This window comes from Onychostruthus taczanowskii, unplaced genomic scaffold (assembly GCF_017590055.1).
Source record: "Onychostruthus taczanowskii isolate IOZ18803 unplaced genomic scaffold, ASM1759005v1 scaffold389, whole genome shotgun sequence".
In the NCBI taxonomy this organism is placed as follows: domain Eukaryota; kingdom Metazoa; phylum Chordata; class Aves; order Passeriformes; family Passeridae; genus Onychostruthus; species Onychostruthus taczanowskii.
In genome coordinates, this window is record NW_024501337.1 from 1 (window position 1) to 20313 (window position 20313).

Consider the following 20313-nt stretch of genomic DNA (forward strand, 5'->3'; position numbering starts at 1 on the left):
TTCCAGGTTCCTCTCCCATATTCCCTGTCCTATTCCCTGTCCCTGTCTCGTAATCCCACTCCCATTCCCAATCTCTGCCTCGTATTTTCAGCCCAGTTCCCAGTCCTGGTCCCAGATCCATATTCACTGTCCCAGTCCTGTAGTCCTGGTCCCTGTCTGTTATTCCCAGGCCCCATTCCCATTCCTGTCCCCTGTCCCTGTCCCCAGTCCCATTCCTGGTTCCTGTCCCTGTCCCCATTCCCGGTCCCTATCCCTAGTCCCATTCCCTGTCCCCATTCCCATTCTTGTCCCCAGTCCCATTCCTGGTTCCTGTCCCTGTCCCCAGTCCCTGTCCCTGTCCCCATTCCCATTCCTGTCCCCTGTCCCTGTCCCCATTCCCATTCCTGGTGCCTGTCCCTGTCCCCAGTCCCTGTCCCTGTCCCCAGTCCCATTCCTGGTTCCTGTCCCTGTCCCCATTCCCGGTCCCTGTCCCCTCTCCGGGGACTTTCTCCCGCCCACCAATCCCAGAGCGCGCTCTCTCCCAGATTTGCATAACCACGCCCTTTGGCCTGGCCCCGCCCCCCGCCGGGCGCCGTTCGCTCCCAGTTCCCTCCCAGCGCTCCCAGTAAGAGCGGCCCCGGCAGGGAGAGCGCTCCCAGTGTCCGCCCGCTGCTGCCAGCATCGCTGCCGCTGCTCTCCGGATCGCTGCCGGCGCTCCCAGCATCGCTGCCAGTGCCGCGCGGGCCGGGGCCGCTTGGGAACCCGCCCGGGGCAGAGCGCGGCTGCTTTTGGGGGTCGGCACCGCCCGGGCCGGGCTGGGAGCGTCCGGGCCCCCCGAGGCTGAAAGGGGGCTGGGGGATGAGTGGGCTCCGGGCCCCCCGAGGCTGAAAGGGGGCTGGGGGATGAGAGGGCTCCGGGCTCCCCGAGGCTGAAAGGGGGCTGGGGGATGAGTGGGCTCCGGGCCCCCCGAGGCTGAAAGGGGGCTGGGGGATGAGTGGGCTCCGGGCCCCCCGAGGCTGAAAGGGGGCTGGGGGATGAGAGGGCTCCGGGCTCCCCGAGGCTGAAAGGGGGCTGGGGGATGAGTGGGCTCCGGGCCCCCCGAGGCTGAAAGGGGGCTGGGGGATGAGTGGGCTCCGGGCCCCCCGAGGCTGAAAGGGGGCTGGGGGATGAGAGGGCTCCGGGCTCCCCGAGGCTGAAAGGGGGCTGGGGGATGAGTGGGCTCCGGGCCCCCCGAGGCTGAAAGGGGGCTGGGGGATGAGTGGGCTCCGGGCCCCCCGAGGCTGAAAGGGGGCTGGGGGATGAGTGGGCTCCGGGCCCCCCGAGGCTGAAAGGGGGCTGGGGGATGAGTGGGCTCCGGGCCCCCCGAGGCTGAAAGGGGGCTGGGGGATGAGTGGGCTCCGGGCCCCCCGAGGCTGAAAGGGGGCTGGGGGATGAGTGGGCTCCGGGCCCCCCGAGGCTGAAAGGGGGCTGGGGGATGAGTGGGCTCCGGGCCCCCCGAGGCTGAAAGGGGGCTGGGGGATGAGTGGGCTCCGGGCCCCCCGAGGCTGAAAGGGGGCTGGGGGATGAGTGGGCTCTGGGCCCCCCGAGGCTGAAAGGGGCGCTGACTTCTCCAGCTGGCCCTGGGCAGCGGCACCATCAAAGGCAACGCGCTCAGCCCTTGTTCTGCCCCAAAGCAGGATTTCCCCTTGCCAAACCTCTGCCCCATGGAGGAGGAGGCCGTGAGGAAGAGGAAAATGTCCCAGGAGCCACAGGCAGGTGAGGAGGAAGTCAGTGCCCCTTTCCCCTCTCTCCTGCTCCATCTCCCAGCCCAGCACGGCCCCCGGCTGCAGCACAGCCCTGCTGGGGACACCGTCCTGCTGGGGACACGCTGGGGGTGATCTCCTTGCCCTTCTCTGTGTCACGGAGGCAAATACCATGGTGTCGTTGTCCTTCCTCCCACAGAGCAGGAGCTGAGCATGGAGAGCAGGCAGGACAAATCCCCGCGGCAGAAGCTGGAGGCAGAGGCCGTTCTGAGCGGCTGCACGGCGCAGGAACCCAGCGGGGAGGAAAAGCCCCGGAGATCCCTCAGCAGGACGGGCTGCAAACGGAGAGCGCGAGGATGCGAGGGGGAAAGAGCCAGGCTGGGCCGGGGAGGCGGCCGGAGCTCGGAGCTGGGGGTCCCTGAGCAGCTCCAGGATGGGGAGAAGCTCCACGCGTGCTCGGAATGTGGGAAGAGCTTCCCGTGTAGATCCAAACTCATCCTGCATAGCAGATTGCACATGCAGGAAAGGCCCTATGAGTGTGGGGAATGTGGGAAGACCTTCAGATGGCAATCCAGCCTGACCGTCCACTGCAGAATCCACACCGGGGCGAGGGGCTACGAGTGTCCCCAGTGTGGGAAGAGGTTCACCCAACGCTTCCACCTGACCAGACACGAGATGATCCACAGCGGGGAGAGGCCCTACGAGTGTGATCAATGCAAGAAGAGGTTCCACACCGTCTATGATCTCCTCAGTCACCAGCGCGTTCACACAGACGAGAAGCCCTTCTGCTGCCCGGACTGCGGGAAGGGATTCAGGCACAACGCCGGCCTCGTCATCCACCGGCGCATCCACACCGGGGAGAAACCCTTCGAGTGTGGGGAGTGTGGGAAGAGCTTCAGCACGAGCTCCAGCCTGGTGGTTCACCAGAGGATGCACAGCGGGGAACGGCCCTACGAGTGTGGGGAGTGCGGGAAAAGCTTCAGCCGGAACGCAGGGCTGGTTGTCCACCAGAGGATCCACACGGGAGAACGGCCTTACGAGTGTGGGAAGTGTGGGAAGAGCTTCTCAGGGATCCCAGGGCTGATTGCCCACCAGGTGATCCACACTGGGGACAGGCCCTACGACTGTGGGCAGTGTGGGAAGAGCTTCCGCTCAAGCTCCTACCTGATCAGACACCAGATGATCCACACCGGGGAGAGGCCCTACGAGTGTGATCAATGCAAGAAGAGGTTTCAGACCAGCTCTGATCTCGTGAAGCACCAGCGCATTCACACAGACGAGAAGCCCTTCCTCTGCCCCGACTGCGGGAAGGGATTCAGGAACAACTCCCAGCTCGTCACCCACCGGCGCATGCACACCGGGGAAAAACCCTTCGAGTGTGGGCTCTGTGGGAAGAGCTTCAACAGAAGCTCCTCGCTGATCAAACACCGGAGAATCCACAGCGGGGAGAAACCCTTCGAATGTGGGCAGTGTGGGAAGAGATTCTCCAGGAGATCTGCCTTGACCAAACACGAAACCAGCCAGCACTAAGGGCAGCCCTGAGAGAGCCCAGAGCGCAGGAAGAGCTCCGTGCGCTGCTCCAGCTCCATCCCCCGCGGGAGGATCCGCGCTGGATGATCCCCAGGGAGCCCCGGTGATCCCTGGTGCCGGTGATCCCTGTTGGGAAGACACCTGCCCGGGGGCTCCGCATCCTCCTGGCTCGCCGTGGCCTGGATTTTCTCTTAATTTCTCTTTGGTCTTTCCAAACAGCGAAATGCGGGGTTAAAAATAAAGATGTTGAACTAAGCATGGGGACATGGGGGCATCTTCCAGGGCGTGAGCGGGATGCTGGGTCCGAGGGAGTTGAGAGTTCCTTGGACAGATTTGGGGGTTCCTCATGGCTTTGGGCATGCCACAACCTGCGGCTCCAGCTGTGCTGGGAGACCCTGTCAAGTTCTGGGGCCTCTGATCAAGGATCCTCTGCCCTGGCAGTGTCTCCATGGCCTCCTGTCCTGGTTCCAGTTGTCCCCCCTCGCAGATCCCCCTCTCCCTGATATCCCACTCCACCTGTTCCCTTACTACCAAACTCCGGGTCCCAAGCTGCTTTCATATGACTCTGGGTGCCATTCCTGACCTCAAAATCTATCCCCGTCCCATATTCTCTATCGGGTTGCTGTTCCTGTATTCCCAGTCACATATTCCCTGTCCTGTTCCCCTTTTCCTGTTCCATCTCCTGGTGCCAGTTCTGCCTTCCCATTTCCATATTTCCTGGCCCGTTCCCATTTTCTGATTCCTGACTCCAATCCCAGTCCCTCTCCTGCACTGGCGGTGCCTTTTCCCTTCCCCCGTCTCTGTCCCCATTCCCGGATCCTGTCCCCATTCCTGGTCCCTGTCCCAATTCTTGGACCCTGTGTCCATACCCATTCCCTGATCCCATGCCCGGTCCCCATTCCTGGTCCCTGTCCCCATTTCCATTCCCTGTCGCCATTCTCCATCCTCAAGCGCGGTGCCTGTCCTTATTCTCATTCCCGGTCCCCATTCCCTATCGCAATTCCCATTCTCTGTCCCCATTCCCATTCCCTGTCCCCATTCCCGGTCCCTGTCCCCATTGTCGCTCCCTGTCCCCATTCCCACTTCCTGTCCCCATTCCCTGTTCCCATTCCCGCTCCCTGTCCCCTCTCACCGGACGCCGCCGCCATCGCTCCGGTCCTCCCGCGGCCCTCACGTGACCGAGGAACGCCCGCGCTGCTCCCGCCCACCAATCCCAGCGCGCGATCGTTCCTGTATTTGCATAACCACGCCCTTCGCTTCGGCCCCGCCCCCAGCCGGCTGCAGCCGCGTCCCGGCGCTGTTTGCTCCCAGTTCCTCCCCAGCGCTCCCAGTAAGAGCGGGACTGGCAGGGAGGGCGCTCCCAATTCCTGCCCGGTGCTCTCACCATCGCTCATAGCGCTCCCAGCACCCGGCAGGGAGAGCGCTCCCAGTGTCCGCCCGCTGCTGCCAGCATCGCTGCCGCTGCTCTCCGGATCGCTGCCGGCGCTCCCAGCATCGCTGCCAGTGCCGCGCGGGCCGGGGCCGCTTGGGAACCCGCCCGGGGCAGAGCGCGGCTGCTTTTGGGGGTCGGCACCGCCCGGGCCGGGCTGGGAGCGGAGCGGGAGCTGCAGGGAGAGGAGGGAGAGAGGAAAAGAAAAAGGAAAGGGAAGGAGAGGATCGAGAGGAAAAGGAGCAGGACGAGGAGGGAAAAGGAGGAGCGGGAGAGGAGCAGCAGTAGCAGCACCACGCGGCTGCCCCGGTTCCGCCGGCATCGCCCCCCGGCGCCGCAGGTGAGCGGGAGGGGGAGTCGCCCCAAATCCATCGCGGGGGTCTCCGGGAGGGTTTTTTTGCGGGGCAGGGGATGTTTGGGACGTGGCACGGCGGCAAATGCCACGGTGTCGTTGTCCTTCCTCCCGCAGAGCAGGAGCTGAGCATGGAGAGCAGGGAGGACAAATCCCCGCGGCAGAAGCTGGTGGCAGAGGCCGTTCTGAGCGGCTGCACGGCGCAGGAACCCAGCGGGGAGGAAAAGCCCCGGAGATCCCTCAGCAGGACGGGCTGCAAACGCAGAGCGCGGGGATGCGAGGGGGAAAGAGCCAGGCTGGGCCGGGGAGGCGGCCGGAGCTCGGAGCTGGGGGTCCCTGAGCAGCTCCAGGACGGGGAGAAGCCCCACGCGTGCTCGGAGTGTGGGAAGAGCTTTAGATGGAGATCCTCCCTGATCCGCCACTGCAGAATCCACACCGGGGAACGTCCCTACGAGTGTGGGGAGTGCGGGAAGAGCTTCAACACAAGCTCCTACCTGATTGTCCACCAGCGCATCCACAGCGGGGAGAGGCCCTACGAGTGTGGGCTGTGCGGGAAGAGCTTCATGCTGAGCTCTCACCTGATCGTCCACCAGAGGAATCACACGGGAGAGAGGCCCTACGAGTGTGACAAATGCAAGAAGAGGTTTCAGACCAGCTCCACTCTCCTGAGTCACCAGCGCATTCACACAGAGGAGAGGCCCTTCCGCTGCCCCGACTGCGGGAAGGGATTCAGGGAGAAATCCACCCTGGTCACCCACCGGCGCATCCACACCGGGGAGAGGCCCTACGTGTGTGGGCTGTGTGGGAAGAGCTTCAACACGAGCTCCTACCTGATGGTTCACCAGAGGATGCACAGCGGGGAACGGCCCTACGAGTGTGGGCAGTGTGGGAAAAGCTTCACCCGGAGCTCCCAGCTGATTGTGCACTACCGGAGCCACACCGGGGAACGGCCCTACGAGTGTCCCCAGTGCGGGAAGGGCTTCACCTGTAGCTCCAACCTGATTGTCCACCAGAGGAGCCACACAGGGGAGAGGCCCTACGAGTGCGATGAATGCAAGGAGAGGTTTCCGAGCATCGGTGATCTCATGGTGCACCAGCGCTCGCACGCAGAGGAGAAACCCTTCCGCTGCCCTGACTGCGGGCAGGGCTTTGAGCACAACTCCAGCCTCAGCGAGCATCAGTGCACCCACACGAGTCCCTGCGAGTGTGGGGAATGTGGGAAGAGCTTCAGCGAGAGCTCCAGCCTGGTTGTCCACCAGAGGAACCACGTCGGCGAGAGACCCTACGAGTGCGATCAGTGCAAGAAGAGGTTTTACACCAGCTCCACTCTGCTCAGTCACCAGCGCACTCACAGCGAGGAGAGGCCCTTCCTCTGCCCCGAGTGCGGGCAGGGCTTTAAGCACAACTCGGCCCTCGTCATCCACCAGCGCATCCACACCGGGGAGAGGCCCTACGAGTGTGATCAGTGCTGGAAGAGTTTCCACTCCACGTCCGACCTCCTCCTGCACCAGCGCATTCACACCGACGAGAGGCCCTTCCGCTGCCCCGACTGCGGGATGGGCTTCAAGCACAACTCCAGCCTCGTCAAGCACCGGCGCACCCACACCGGGGAGAAACCCTACGAGTGTTGGCAGTGTGGGAAGAGCTTCAGTACGAGCTTCAGCCTGATCGTCCACCACAGGATCCACACGGGAGAGCGGCCCTACGAGTGCGGGCAGTGCGGGAAGAGCTTCAGCCAGAGCTCAGGGCTGGTCGCTCACCAGAGGATCCACACGGGAGAACGGCCCTACGAGTGTCTCCAGTGTGGGAAGAGCTTCACGCAGAGCTGTAACTTGACCAAACACCAGTGCAGCCGGCACTGTGGGCCGCCCAGAGAACAGGAAGAGCTCCGTGCGCTGCTCCCGCTGCCTCCCCTGTGGGAGGATCCGCGCTGGATGATCCCCAGGGAGCCCCGGTGGGCAGAGCCCCGGTGATCCCGGTTGGAAGAATCCTGCCTGGCGGCTCCGCATCCTCCTGCCTCGCCATGTCCTGTATTTCCTTTTAATTTCTCTCTGTCCTTTCCAAACACGGGGTTAAAAATAAAGATGTTGAACTAAAACAAGGACGGGCACGTGGAGGGATCTTCCAGGGGATGCTGGGTCCGAGGGAGTTGAGGGTTTCTGGGGGGATCTTGGGGGTTGCTCCGGATTTTGGGCACGCCAGGCCCAGCGGCTCCGTCTGGGAGAGCTGATCCAGGACTCTCCACCCTGGAATTGTCCCCGTGTCCTGCGTGCTGCTTCCTGCTCTCCCCTGTCCTGCAGCCCCCTCTCCCCACGGTCACTTGCGTTGCCCCCCGCCTCGTTCCCTGGTCCCCTCCTGCTCCCATCCCGTTCCGGATCCCGTTCCCTGTCTCATTTTCTGTCCCATATTCTTGGTCTGGTTGCCATTCCCGTGTTCCCAGTCCCCATTCCCTATTTCCTGTCCCCGTTCCCTGTCCTTTCCCCGTTGTCCTGTTCTCTGTCCCACGTTTCCATTTATTTATTCCCAGTCCCTGTTCCCTGTCCATTTCCTGTCCCCATTCCCTGTCCTGTCCCTGTTGTCCTGTTCTCTGTCCCGCGTTTCCATTTATTTATTCCCTGTCCCCATTCCCGTACTCCTGGTCCCAGTCCCAGTCCCCTATTCCCATTCCCAGTTCCATATTTCTGGTCCTGTTCCCAGTCCCATATTCCCATTCCTTGTCCCCCATTCCCAGTCCCATATTCCCAGTCCTGTTCCCAGTCCCATATTCCCAACCCTAGTCTCGTATTCCCAGTCCCAATCCCATATTCCCATTCATAGTCCCATATTCCCAGTTTCATATTCCCAGTCTCATAATCCCAGTCCCATATTCCCAGTCCCAAATTCCCATTCCCAGTCCCATATTGCCATTCCCATAATCCCAATCCCATATTCCCATTCCCAGTCCCATCCTGCTATTCCCTGTCACATTCCCAGTCCCATATTCCCATTCCCAGTCTCATTTTCCCTTTCCCAGTCCCATATTCCCATTCCTTGTCTCCCGTTCCCATTCCCATATTCCCAGTTCCATATTCCCAATCCTAGTCTCATATTCCCAGTCCCAACCCCATATTCCCATTCATAGTCCCATATTCCCAGTCCCATATTCCCAATCCTAGGCTCATATTCCCAGTCCCAATCCCATATTCCCATTCATAGTCCCATATTCCCAGTTTCATATTCTCATTCCCAGTCTCATTCCCATTCCCAGTCCCAAATTTCCATTCCCAATCCCGTATTCCCAGTCCCATATTCCCAGTCCCATTTTCCCATTCCCAATCCCATATTCCCATTCCCAGTCCCACATTCCCATTCCCAGTCCCATATTTCCACTCCCATAGTCCCAATCCCATTTTCCCATTCCCATTCCCAGATTCCCATTCCCACAATCCCAATCCCATATTCTCATAATCCCAATCCCATATTCCCAGTCCCATCCTGCTATTCCCTGTCACATTCCCAGTCCCATATTCCCATAATCCCAATCCCATATTCCCATTCCCAGTCCCATTTTTCCCATTCCCAGTCCCATATTCCCATTCCCAGTCCCATATTCCCATAATCCCATTCCCATATTCCAATTCTCAGTCCCAAATTCCCATAATCCCAGTCCCCTATTCACATTCCCATTCCCATAATCCCAATCCCATATTCCCATAATCCCAAGAAATAAATACTAAATATATAAATAAATAAATACTAAATACATAGATACTGGGAGAAATAAATAGTAAATGCATAAAAACTGTGAGAAATAAATATAAAATACATAAAAACGGAGAAATAAGTATTAAATATCTAGATAAATAAATACTAAATATGCAAATAAATAAATATTCAATGCATAAATAAGCATTGTTGGACTGGGACCCCAAAATTCTGGGATCCCCCTGGACTGGGACCCCCCAAATTCTGGGATTTCCCTGGACTGGGACCCCCAAAAATCTCCAAAATCCCTGGGACCCTCCCCAAAACCTTGGGACCCCCCAAATTCTGGGATCCCCCTGGATTAGGACCCCAAATTTTGGGATCCCCCTGGACTGGGACCCCCCCCAAATTCGGGGATCCCCTCCCCCTTTTCCGCCCCTCCCCCCACCGGAGCTCAGCCCGCCGCAGTGCCGCGCGCTCCGCGCACGCGTGCGCCCCCCAAGCCCCGCCTCCCTCCCCGCTCCGTTCCCCGCCTTCTCATTGGCCGCGGCGGGAGAGCTCCGCGCTGATTGGGTGAGTCGGAGAGTGACTGACAGCTCAATTAGGCCGGGGAAGAGGGGGAAATCGGCAGAGGTCGCCTGCCATTGGCTGCCGCACAGCGTGTGGGCGTGGCCTCGCCCCTTCCACCCTCCTTCCCCTTACTGTGGGGGGGCAGCGCGCCGCGTTGCCATTGGCTGCTCCTGCTGTGGGCGGAGCCTGGACCGCCGCGCGCTCTCCCCTCCGCTCGCCTCTCATTGGCCGCGCCGGCGCGGGGGCGCCGCGCCATTGGCTGAGCGCGCGCGGTGGGCGGGGCCGCGGCGTGGGGCGGGACGCGCAGGCGCGGGCCCGGCGCTCCCTGAGGCGGCGGCGGCGGCTCCGGCGGCTCCTTTGTTCCCCCCGCCGGCACCGGGCTCGGGATCGCGTCGGGATCGGGCCGGGATGAGCTCCGGGAAGGGCTCCGGGAAGGGCTCCGGCTCCGGTAAGGCCGGCTGAAGGGGGGTGAGGGGAGGATACGGCAGCCCGCGAGGGTCACGGGCCCTTTGTTCAGCACTGGCGGCGCTCTCAGCGCGGGGCCTTGGGGTTCCCCTCCCCCTCAGAAGATCGGGACCCCCTCAGCCCTGTCAAAATCGATCCCCCCTCAGAGGATCCCCTCAGAGGATCCCCCTCAACTTCCCAGGATTGATCCCCCCTCAGAGGATCTCCTCATGGTATCCTCCCTCAGAGGATCCCCCCTCAAAGGTTCCTCTCAGAGGATCCCCCCTCAACCCCCCATGATCGATCCCCCCTCAGAGGATCTCCTCATAGGACCCTCCCTCAGAGGATCCCCCCTGAATGGTTCCCCTCAGAGGATCCTCCCTCAGCCCCCTCAGGATCGATCCTCCCTCAGCGGGGGGGATCAGTCATAGGATCGATTGCCCCTCAAAGGTTCCCCTCAGAGGATCCCCTCCTAGGATGCGCTGTCATGGGATCCCCCCTCAGCCCCCTCAAGATCCATCCCCCCTCATAGGGGGGATCTCCTCAGAGGATCCCCCTCAAAGGTTCCCCTCAGAGGATCCCCCCTCAACCCCCTCAGGATCGATCCCCCTCAGAGGATCCTCCCTCAGTCCCCCCAGGATTGATCCCCCCTCATGGGATTCCCCCCTCACGGGATTCGCCACTTACATTCCTGTCCCTTGCTGGGACTTGAACACTCTCCAGGATTGATCCCCCCCCCTCATAGGGTCACCTCATGGGACCCTCCCTCAGAGGATCCTCCCTCAGGATCGATTCCCCCCCTCAAGGGATGCCCCCTCAGGATTGATCCCCCCTCACAGGATCCCCCCTCAGGATCGATTCCCCCCGTCAAGGGATCCCCCCTTAGGATTGATCCCCCCTCACAGGATCCCCCCATAGGATTGATCCCCCCATAGGATTGATCCCCCCATAGGATTGATCCCCCCTCAGGATTGATCCTCCCTCAAGGGATCTCCCCTCAGGATCGATATACCCCCTCAGGATTGATCCTCCCTCAGAGGATCCCCCTCAAAGGTTCCCCTCAGAGGATCCTCCCTCAGGATTGATCCCCCCTCAGAATTGATCCTCCCTCAAGGGATGCCCCCTCAGGATCAATTCTCCCCCTCACAGGATCCTTCCTCAGGATTGATCCCCCCTCACAGGATCCCCCCCTCAGAATTGATCCTCCTTCAAGGGATCCCCCCTCAGGATCAATTCCCCCCCTCAAGGGATCCCCCCTCAGGATCGATCCCCCCCCCCGGGATTGATCCCCCCCCCCAGGATCCCCTCCTGGGATCATCCCCCCTCATGGGATCCCCTCAGAGAATAATGAAATTCCCTAATTAATTCCTAATTAATTCTCATTTTTTTTGCCCCATAGGATCCCCCCTCAGCCCCCTCGGGATCGATCCCCCCTCATGGGATCCCCTCAGAGAATAATGAAATTCCCTAATTAATTACTAATTAATTACAATTTTTTTTCCCCCAGCCTGGCGTTAGGAGCTCGTCCCTGCGAGGCGTCGAGGACTACCATGCCCTTAGGTGAGTGCTTTCATCAATTAAATTAAATTAAATTAAATTAAATTAAATTAAATTAAACTAAATTAAGAAAGAATGGAGAAAGTTTCAAGGAATTAAATATGAATTATTTAATTTAAATTAAATATTTTTTATTAAATAAAAAGTTACATGAAAAAGAGGAGGAATGGAGAAAATTTCAAATAAATTTTGGTTAATTAAAATGGAATAATTTTTATTAAATGAAAAATGAAATTAAATTAAAAAGAGGAGGAATGGAGAAAATTTTAAATAAATTTTGGTTAATTAAAATGGAATAATTTTTATTAAATGAAAAATGAAATTAAATGAAAAAGAGGAGGAATGGAGAAAATTTTAAATAAATTTTGGTTAATTAAAATGGAATAATTTTTATTAAATGAAAAATGAAATTAAATGAAAAAGAGGAGGAATGGAGAAAATTCGAGGCGTCGAGGACTACCATGCCCTTAGGTGAGTGCTTTCATCAATTAAATTAAATTAAATTAAATTAAATTAAATTAAACTAAATTAAGAAAGAATGGAGAAAGTTTCAAGGAATTAAATATGAATTATTTAATTTAAATTAAATATTTTTTATTAAATAAAAAGTTACATGAAAAAGAGGAGGAATGGAGAAAATTTCAAATAAATTTTGGTTAATTAAAATGGAATAATTTTTATTAAATGAAAAATTTTATTAAATGAAAAAGAGGAGGAATGGAGAAAATTTTAAATAAATTTTGGTTAATTAAAATGGAATAATTTTTATTAAATGAAAAATGAAATTAAATTAAAAAGAGGAGGAATGGAGAAAATTTCAAAGAATTGAATTTGAATTATTTAATGAAAATACATAAATTTTATTAAATAAAAAATTACATGAAAAAGAGGAGGGAGTAATAAATTTAAAAATTAAATTATTAAATTTGAACTATTTAATTAAAATGAAATAACTTTAAGTTTTAATTAGTTCTTATTTTAATACATAATTTTAATTATTAAATTATTAGATTATTGTTTGAATTCCTCATGCTTGACTGAGGAGAGTTCCTTGCTCATTCCTTGACCATGGATTGGGAAGGACTTTTCCCACCTGGTGCTCCCTCAGTTCCAGAATTATTAGCCATTAATTATCAATTTTTAATTATTAATTAATCCTATAATTAACCCTGATCCCCCATTCCAGGTGCCCGTTCCCAGCTCCTGGTGTGAGATGGCCACTCCAGAGTTCCCTGAGAGGGACCCCCTGGCTCTCCCTCAATCCCAGAATAATTAATTAGTACTAATTCTTAATTATTAGTTATTAATTATTAATAATTAGTCATTAATTATTGCCGTAATTAACCCTGATCCCCAATTCCAGGTGTCCATTCCCAGCTCCTGGTGTGAGATGGCCACTCCAGAGCCCCCCTGGGTGGGACCCCCCGGCTCTCCCTTGGTCCCAGAATTATTAATCGTTAATTATTAATTAGTAACTATTGATAATTTTTATTAATTAATCCCATAATTAATCCCATTCCAGGTGCCCATTCCCATCTCCTGGTGTGAGATGGCCACTCCAGAGCCCCCCTGGGTGGGACCCCCCGGCTCTCCCTTGGTCCCAGAATTATTAATCGTTAATTATTAATTAGTAACTATTGATAATTTTTATTAATTAATCCCATAATTAATCCCATTCCAGGTGCCCATTCCCATCTCCTGGTGTGAGATGGCCACTCCAGAGCCCCCCCTGGGTGGGACCCCCCGGCTCTCCCTCAATTCCAGAATAATTAATTAGTACTAATTATTAATTATTAATCATTAATTAATCCCCATTCCTCGTTCCAGGTGCCCATTCCCATCTCCTGGTGTGAGATGGCCACTCCAGAGCCCCCCTGGGCGGGACCCCCCCGCTCTCCCTCAGTTGCAGGATCATTAATCATTAATTATTAATCACTAATAATTAATTAATCCCTTAATTAATCCCCATTCCTCGTTCCAGGTGCCCGTTCCCAGCTCCTGGTGTGAGATGGCCACTCCAGAGCCCCCCCTGGGCGGGACCCCCCGGCCTGGCCCCTCCCCCGGGCCCGGCCCCTCCCCGGGGTCCATGCTGGGCCCCTCCCCCGGCCCCTCCCCCGGCTCCGGCCACTCCGGCCACTCCGGCCACGCGCTGCCGGCCGCGGGCTACGCGCCGGACGCCATCCACCCCCTGCACAAGGTGAGTCAGCAACCCCAGAACCCCGGAATCCCGGAATCCCGGACCTCGAAATCCCAGAATCCCACAATCCCAGAATTCCTCAATCCCAGAATCCCACAATTCCAGACTTTGAAATCCTAGAATTCCAGAATCCCACAATTCCAGACCTCGAAATACAAGAATCCCAGAATTCCAGACCTTGAAATTCCAGAATCCCACAATTCCAGCTCTTGAGATTCCAGAATCCCACAATTCCAGCTCTCGATATTTCAGAATCCCACAATCCCAGAATTCCTCAATTCCAGACTTTGAAATCCTAGAATCTTAGACCTCAAAATTCCAGAGTCCCACAATTCCAGACCTCAAAATTCCAGAATCCCACACTCCAGAGCCCCCCCTGGGCGGGACCCCCCGGCCTGGCCCCTCCCCCGGGCCCGGCCCCTCCCCGGGGTCCATGCTGGGCCCCTCCCCCGGCCCCTCCCCCGGCTCCGGCCACTCCGGCCACTCCGGCCACGCGCTGCCGGCCGCGGGCTACGCGCCGGACGCCATCCACCCCCTGCACAAGGTGAGTCAGCAACCCCGGAACCCCGGAATCCCGGACCTCGAAATCCCGGAATCCCAGAATTCCTCAATCCCAGAATTCCTCAATTTCAGAATCCCACAATTCCAGACTTTGAAATCCTAGAATCCCACAATTCCAGACCTCGAGACTCCAGAACCCCACAATTCCAGACCTCAAAATTCCAGAATCCCACAATTCCAGACCTTGAAATTCCAGAATCCCACAATTCCAGACCTTGAAATTCCAGAATCCCACAATTCCAGCTCTCGAGATTTCAGAATCCCACAATCCCAGAATTCCTCAATCCCAGAATCCCTCAATTTCAGAATCCCACAATTCCAGACTTTGAAATCCTAGAATCCCACAATTCCAGACCTCAAAATTCCAGAATCCCACAATTCCAGACCTCAAAATTCCAGAATCCCACAATTCCAGACCTCAAAAACCCTCGGGTTTGGGATTGATGGTTTTGGGACCATCCGTGGTGAGGAATCCCAGAATTTGAAAATCCCAGAATTCCAGACCTCAAAACTCCAGAATCCCAGAATTCCAGACCTCGAAATCCAAGAATCCCAGAACTCCAGACCTCGAAATCCAAGAATCCCAGAATTCCAGACCTCGAAATCCAAGAATCCCACAATTCCAGACCTCGAAATCCAAGAATCCCACAATTCCAGACCTCGAAATCCAAGAATCCCAGAATTCCAGACCTCAAAACCCCTCAGGTTCGGGTGGGATTGATGTTTTTTTCCCTTTTTTCTACCTCTGCCATTGAAGGCTGAACAATCCAATTAAGGAATGACGCCTTAATTATTTTCACTATTAACCCAATAATTAATCACTCGAGGTCCACAGTGCGGATTTTTCTGTCCAATTACGAAATATCACCCAAACCCATGGAGAAGGAGAAGGTGGAGGAGAAGGTTGGGAAGGGGAGGAAGGTGAAGAGGAAGAAGAAGGTGGAGAAGAAGAAGGAGAGGAAGGAAAGGAAGGAGGCGAAGAAGAAGATGGAGAGGAAGAGGAAGGAGAACAAAATTAAGAATAAAAAGATGGAGAAAAAAGAGAAGAAGGAGAGGAAGGAGAAGAAGAAAATTAAGAATAAGAAGATGGAGAAGAAAAGAAAAAGGTGAAGGAGAAGAAGAAGGAGAAGAAGGAGAAGAAAATTAACAATAAAAAGATGGAGAAGAAAAGAAGGAGAAGAAGGAGAAGAAGAAAATTAAGAATAAGAAGATGGAGAAGAAAAGAAAAAGGTGAAGGAGAAGAAGAAGGAGAGGAAGGAGAAGAAGGAGAAGAAAATTAAGAATAAAAAGATGGAGAAGAAAAGAAGGAGAGGAAGGTGAAGAAGATGGAGAAGAAGAAGAGGAAGGAGAAGAAGAAAATTAAGAATAAAAAGATGGAGAAAAGGAGAAGAAGAAGGTGAAGGAGAAGAAGAAGAAAATTAAGAATAAAAAGATGATGAAGAACAGCAGAAGAAGGTGAAGGAGAGGAAGGTGAAGAAGAAGGAGAGGAAGATGAAGAAGGAGAAGAAAATTAAGAATAAAAAGATGGAGAAAAGGAGAAGAAGATGGAGAAGAAGGAGAGGAAGGTGAAGAAGAGGAAGAGAAGGAGGTGAAGAGGAAGATGAGGAGAAGAAGAAGAAAATTAAGAATAAAAAGATGACGAAGAACAGCATAAGAAGGTGAAGGTGAAGAAGAAGATGGAGAAGAAGAAGAAGGAGAGGAAGGAGAAGAAGAAGAAGAAAATGAAGAATAAAAAGATGGAGAAGAAAAGAAGGTGAAAAAATGAGAAGAAGAAAATGAAGAAGGAGAAAGGTGAAAAAGAAGAAGATGGAGAAGAAGAAGAAAAAATTGAAAAAGAAGAAGAAGATGGAGAAGAAGAAGGAGAGAAGGGTGAAGAAGAAGGAGAAGAAGAAGATGGAGAAGGAGGAGAAGAAGGAGGAGAAGAAGATGGAGAAAAAGAAGGAGAGGAATGTGAAAAAAAGGAAGAGAAGATGGTGAAGAAGAAGAAGAAGGAGTCCAGGAAGATTCTCCTCCAAAAATGCACTGAAAAACCTCAAGAATGGAAAAATCCCCCATCCCACCCCCATTAATTAACTCATTAATTGAGAGGTTTTTCCTGATGGATTTTGGGCTTTAACAACAATTCCTCTCCTATAATCCAGAGGGATTTTCAATTAAAAAATCCAGGGAATTGTGCTGTGGGAAGGATTTTTGGGGCCAGAGCGGCTGGAATCTGGCATTTCTGGGAATAATAAAAAGGATCCTCCATCTCCTTGGGAATTCTGCGGGGTGGGAGCAGAATTTCCTCCAGGAATTCTCTGTTGAAATCTGATTTTCTGGGATTTTTTTTTGCCCCCCGCAGCCCCTGGATGCGATGCACGAGAAGGGAATGTCGGAGGATCCGCGCTACGGGCAGATGAAGGGAATGGGAATGCGCCCGGGGGGGCACGCGGGAATGGGGCCCCCCCCCAGCCCCATGGACCAGCATTCCCAAGGTTGGGATCATGGGAAGGGGGGGAATGGTGGCCAAATCCTTGGACAACCCTTGGATTGGGAGGTTTTCAGCATTCCTGAGGTTGGGAGCACGGCAAGGGGGGGAATGGTGGCCAAATCCTTGGCCAATCCTTGGTTTGGGAGGTTTCCAGCATTCCCAAGGTTGGGAGCAGTGTCCAAATCCTGGATTTGGATTTTGGGAGGTTTCCAGCATTCCCAAGGTTGGGAGCAGTGTCCAAATCCTGGATTTGGATTTTGGGAGGTTTCCAGCATTCCCAGGGTTGGGATCACTGGAAGGGGGGGAATGGTGTCCAAATTTGGGAGGTTTCCAGCATTCCCGAGGTTGGGAGCATGGGAAGAAAAAATGGGGGGGAGAAAGGGAGGAATGGTGTCCAAATTTGGGAGGTTTTCAGCATTCCCAAGGATGGGATCATGGGAAGGGGGGGAATGGTGTCCAAATCCTTGGACAATCCTTGGATTGGGAGGTTTTCAGCATTCCCGAGGTTGGGAGCATGGGAAGAAAAAATAGGGGGGAGAAAGGGAGGAGTGGTGTCCAAATTTGGGAGGTTTCCAGCATTCCCAAGGTTGGGATCATGGGAAGGGGGGGAATGGTGTCGGGAGAAAGGGAGGAAGGGTGTCCAAATGTGGGAGGTTGTCAGCATTCCCGAGGTTGGGAGAATGGGAAGGGAAGGAATGGTGTCCAAATCCTTGGAGAATCCTTGGTTTGGGAGGATTTTAGCGTTCCCAAAGTTGGAAGCAGTGTCCAAATCCTAGATTTGGATTTTGGGAGGTTTTCAGCATTCCCAAGGTTGGGATCACGGGAAGGGGAGGAACGGTGTCCAAATCCTTGGACAAACCTTGGATTGGGAGGTTTTCAGCATTCCCGAGGTTGGGAGCACGGCAAGGGGAGGAATGGTGTCCAAATCCTTGGACAATCCTTGGATTGGGAGGTTGTCAGCATTCCCGAGGTTGGGATCACAGGAAGGGGAGGAATGGTGGCCAAATCCTTGGACAATCCTTGGATTGGGAGGTTGTCAGCATTCCCGAGGTTGGGAGCACGGCAAGGGGAGGAATGGTGTCCAAATCCTTGGAGAATCCTTGGTTTGGGAGGTTTTCAGCATTCCCAAAGATGGAAGCAGTGTCCAAATCCTGGGCAAGGGGGGGAATGGTGGCCAAATCCTTGGCCAATCCTTGGTTTGGGAGGTTTCCAGCATTCCCAAGGTTGGGATCATGGGAAGGGGAGGAATGGTGTCCAAATCATTGGCCAATCCTTGGATTGGGAGGTTTCCAGCATTCCCAAAGATGGAAGCAGTGTCCAAATCCTGGATTTGGATTTTGGGAGGTTTCCAGCATTCCCAAGGTTGGGAGCACGGCAAGGGGGGGAATGGTGTCCAAATCCTTGGACAATCCTTGGTTTGGGAGGATTTTAGTATTCCCGAGGTTGGGATCATGGCAAGGGAAGGAATGGTGTCCAAATTTGGGATGTTTTCAGCATTCCCAAAGCTGGGAGCAGTGTCCAAATCCTGGATTTGGATTTTGGGAGGTTTTCAGCATTCCCAAAGTTGGGAGCAAAAGAATGGGGGGAATGGTGTCGAAATTTGGGAGGTTTTCAGCATTCCCAAAGTTGGAAGCACTGTCCAAATCCTGGTTTTGGATTTTGGGAGGTTTTCAGCATTCCCAAGGTTGGGATCATGGGAAGGGGAGGAACAGTGTCCAAATCCTTGGCCAATCCTTGGTTTGGGAGGTTTCCAGCATTCCCAAGGTTGGGAGCACGGTCCAAATCCTGGACATTCCCAAAGTTGGAAGCACTGTCCAAATCCTGGTTTTGGATTTTGGGAGGTTTTCAGCATTCCCAAGGTCGGGATCATGGGAAGGGAAGGAACGGTTTCCAAATCCTCGGGCAGTCCTTGGTTTGGGAGGTTTCCAGCATTCCCAAGGTTGAGAGCATGGGAAGAGAGGGAATGGTGTCCAAATTTGGGAGGTTTTCAGCATTCCCAAGGTTGGGAGCATGGGAAGGTGAGGAATGGTGGCCAAATTTGGGAGGTTTTCAGCATTCCCGAGGTTGGGAGCACGGGAAGGGGAGGAATGGTGGCCAAATTTGGGAGGTTTTCAGCATTCCCAAGGTTGGGAGCAGTGTCCAAATCCTGGATTTGGATTTTGGGAGGTTTCCATCATTCCAGGGTTAAATCCTGGATACCATGACATAAATCCTGGATTTTGGTAGCAATCCAGGGGATTTCCAGGTCCCAAAGAATGGATTTTGGGAGGGGATTCCTTGCTCCTTATTCCTGCCTAACAGATTTGGGAGTGGATTTCCCATTCCAAATGTTTCAGGGATGGATTGGGAATGGGATTTCCCTCCCTCCTCCTTCAAGGATGGGTTGGGGATGGGATTTCCCATTCCAGCTGCCTCGAGGACAGATTGGGAATGGGATTTCTCATTCCAACTGCCTCAGGGATGGATTGGGAATGGGATTTCCCTCCCTCCTCCTTCAAGGATTGGGTTGGGAATGGGAATTCCCATTCCAGCTGCCTCAGGGATGGATTTGGAAAGGGATTTCCCATTCCAGCTGCCTCGAGGACAGATTGGGAATGGGATTTCTCATTCCAACTGCCTCAGGAATGGGTTGGGAATGGGATTTCTCATTCCAGCTGCCTCAGGGATGGATTGGGAATGGGATTTCCCATTCCAACTGCTTCAAGGATGGATTGGGAATGGGATTTCCCACTCCAGTTGCTTCTAGGGTGGGTTGAAAGTGGGATTTCCCATTCCAAAATTTTCAGGGATGGATTGGAAATGGGATTTCCCTCCCTCCTCCTTCAAGGATGGATTGGGAATGGGATTTCTCATTCCAACTGCCTCAGGAATGGGTTGGGAATGGGATTTCTCATTCCAGCTGCCTCAGGGATGGATTGGGAATGGGATTTCCCATTCCAACTGCTTCAAGGATGGATTGGGAATGGGATTTCCCACTCCAGTTGCTTCTAGGGTGGGTTGAAAGTGGGATTTCCCATTTCAAATGTTTCAGGGATGGATTGGGTATGGGATTTCCCTCCCTCCTCCTTCAAGGATGGGTTGGGAATAGGATTTCTGATTCCAGCTGCCTCGAGGACAGATTGGGAATGGGATTTCCCATTCCAGCTGCCTCGAGGACAGATTGGGAATGGGATTTCTCATTCCAACTGCCTCAGGAATGGATTGGGAATGGGATTTCCCATTCCAACTGCCTCAGGGATGGATTGGGAATGGGATTTCCCTCCCTCCTCCTTCAAGGATTGGGTTGGGAATGGGATTTCTCACTCCAGCTGCCTCAGGGATGGGTTGGGAGTGAGTTTCCCATTCCAGCTGCCTCAGGGCTGGATTGCTGTTACTTTGACGTTCCGCGCAGCAGATTGGGAATGGGACTTCCCACCCCTGTTGGGTTTCGGAGTGGAAATCCTGATCTCCATCCATAAATCCCTCATTCCTGCCAGGTTACCCATCCCCTCTGGGCGGCTCAGAGCACGCCTCCAGCCCGGTGCCGTCCAACGGCCCCTCCAGCAGCTCCGCCGGCGGCTCCGGCGCCGCCCTGGACGGCTCCGGCTCCGACTCGCCCGCGCTGGGCCGGGGCCCGTCCCCGTTCAACGCCGCCCAGCTGCACCAGCTCCGTGCCCAAATCATGGCCTACAAGCTGTTGGCACGAGGGCAACCCCTTCCAGAGCATCTCCAGGTGGCCGTCCAGGGCAAGCGGCCGCTGCCGGGGATGCAGCCGCAGATTCCTGCTCTACCTCCGCCCGCCGGCGCCGCGCAGGGCCC

At 54.3% G+C, this 20313-nt stretch overlaps 2 protein-coding genes across 3 annotated transcripts in view; both read left to right on the forward strand.

Annotated features, from left to right (window-relative positions):
- Window positions 1-1578: 1578 nt before the first annotated feature.
- LOC121339971 (zinc finger protein 271-like) lies at window positions 1579-7133 on the forward strand. 2 transcript variants are annotated; one of them, XM_041412254.1, is made up of 4 exons: window positions 1579-1734; window positions 1921-3244; window position 3693; window positions 5383-7133. In XM_041412254.1, exons 1-4 carry the CDS (start codon window positions 1683-1685, stop codon window positions 7003-7005), a joined length of 3000 nt encoding a protein of 999 aa, XP_041268188.1. In that variant the 5' UTR covers window positions 1579-1682; the 3' UTR covers window positions 7006-7133. The 2 variants fall into 2 exon arrangements, with proteins under 2 accessions (XP_041268188.1, XP_041268187.1); XM_041412253.1 differs by lacking the exons at window position 3693; window positions 5383-7133 and having other exon boundaries at window positions 1652-1734; window positions 1926-3519.
- Window positions 7134-9577: 2444 nt separating this feature from the next.
- LOC121339972 (transcription activator BRG1-like) overlaps window positions 9578-20313 on the forward strand; it is a gene marked incomplete at its 3' end in the record, with an annotated part of 25421 nt that continues 14685 nt past the window's right edge. The window contains exons 1-5 of the mRNA XM_041412255.1: window positions 9578-9734; window positions 11238-11290; window positions 13269-13484; window positions 16387-16519; window positions 19992-20312. Coding sequence (XP_041268189.1) covers window positions 13296-13484; window positions 16387-16519; window positions 19992-20312 — 643 coding nt within the window. The remainder of the gene's footprint in view (window positions 9735-11237; window positions 11291-13268; window positions 13485-16386; window positions 16520-19991; window position 20313) is intronic.

Coding starts and splice junctions, on each gene's coding strand:
- LOC121339971 (XM_041412254.1), top strand. CDS start 1,683: ATGGAGGAGGAGGCCGTGAGGAAGAGGAAAATGTCCCAGGAGCCACAG. Junction 1,735..1,920: donor GTCCCAGGAGCCACAGGCAG/GTGAGGAGGAAG, acceptor TTCCTCCCACAG/AGCAGGAGCTGAGCATGGAG.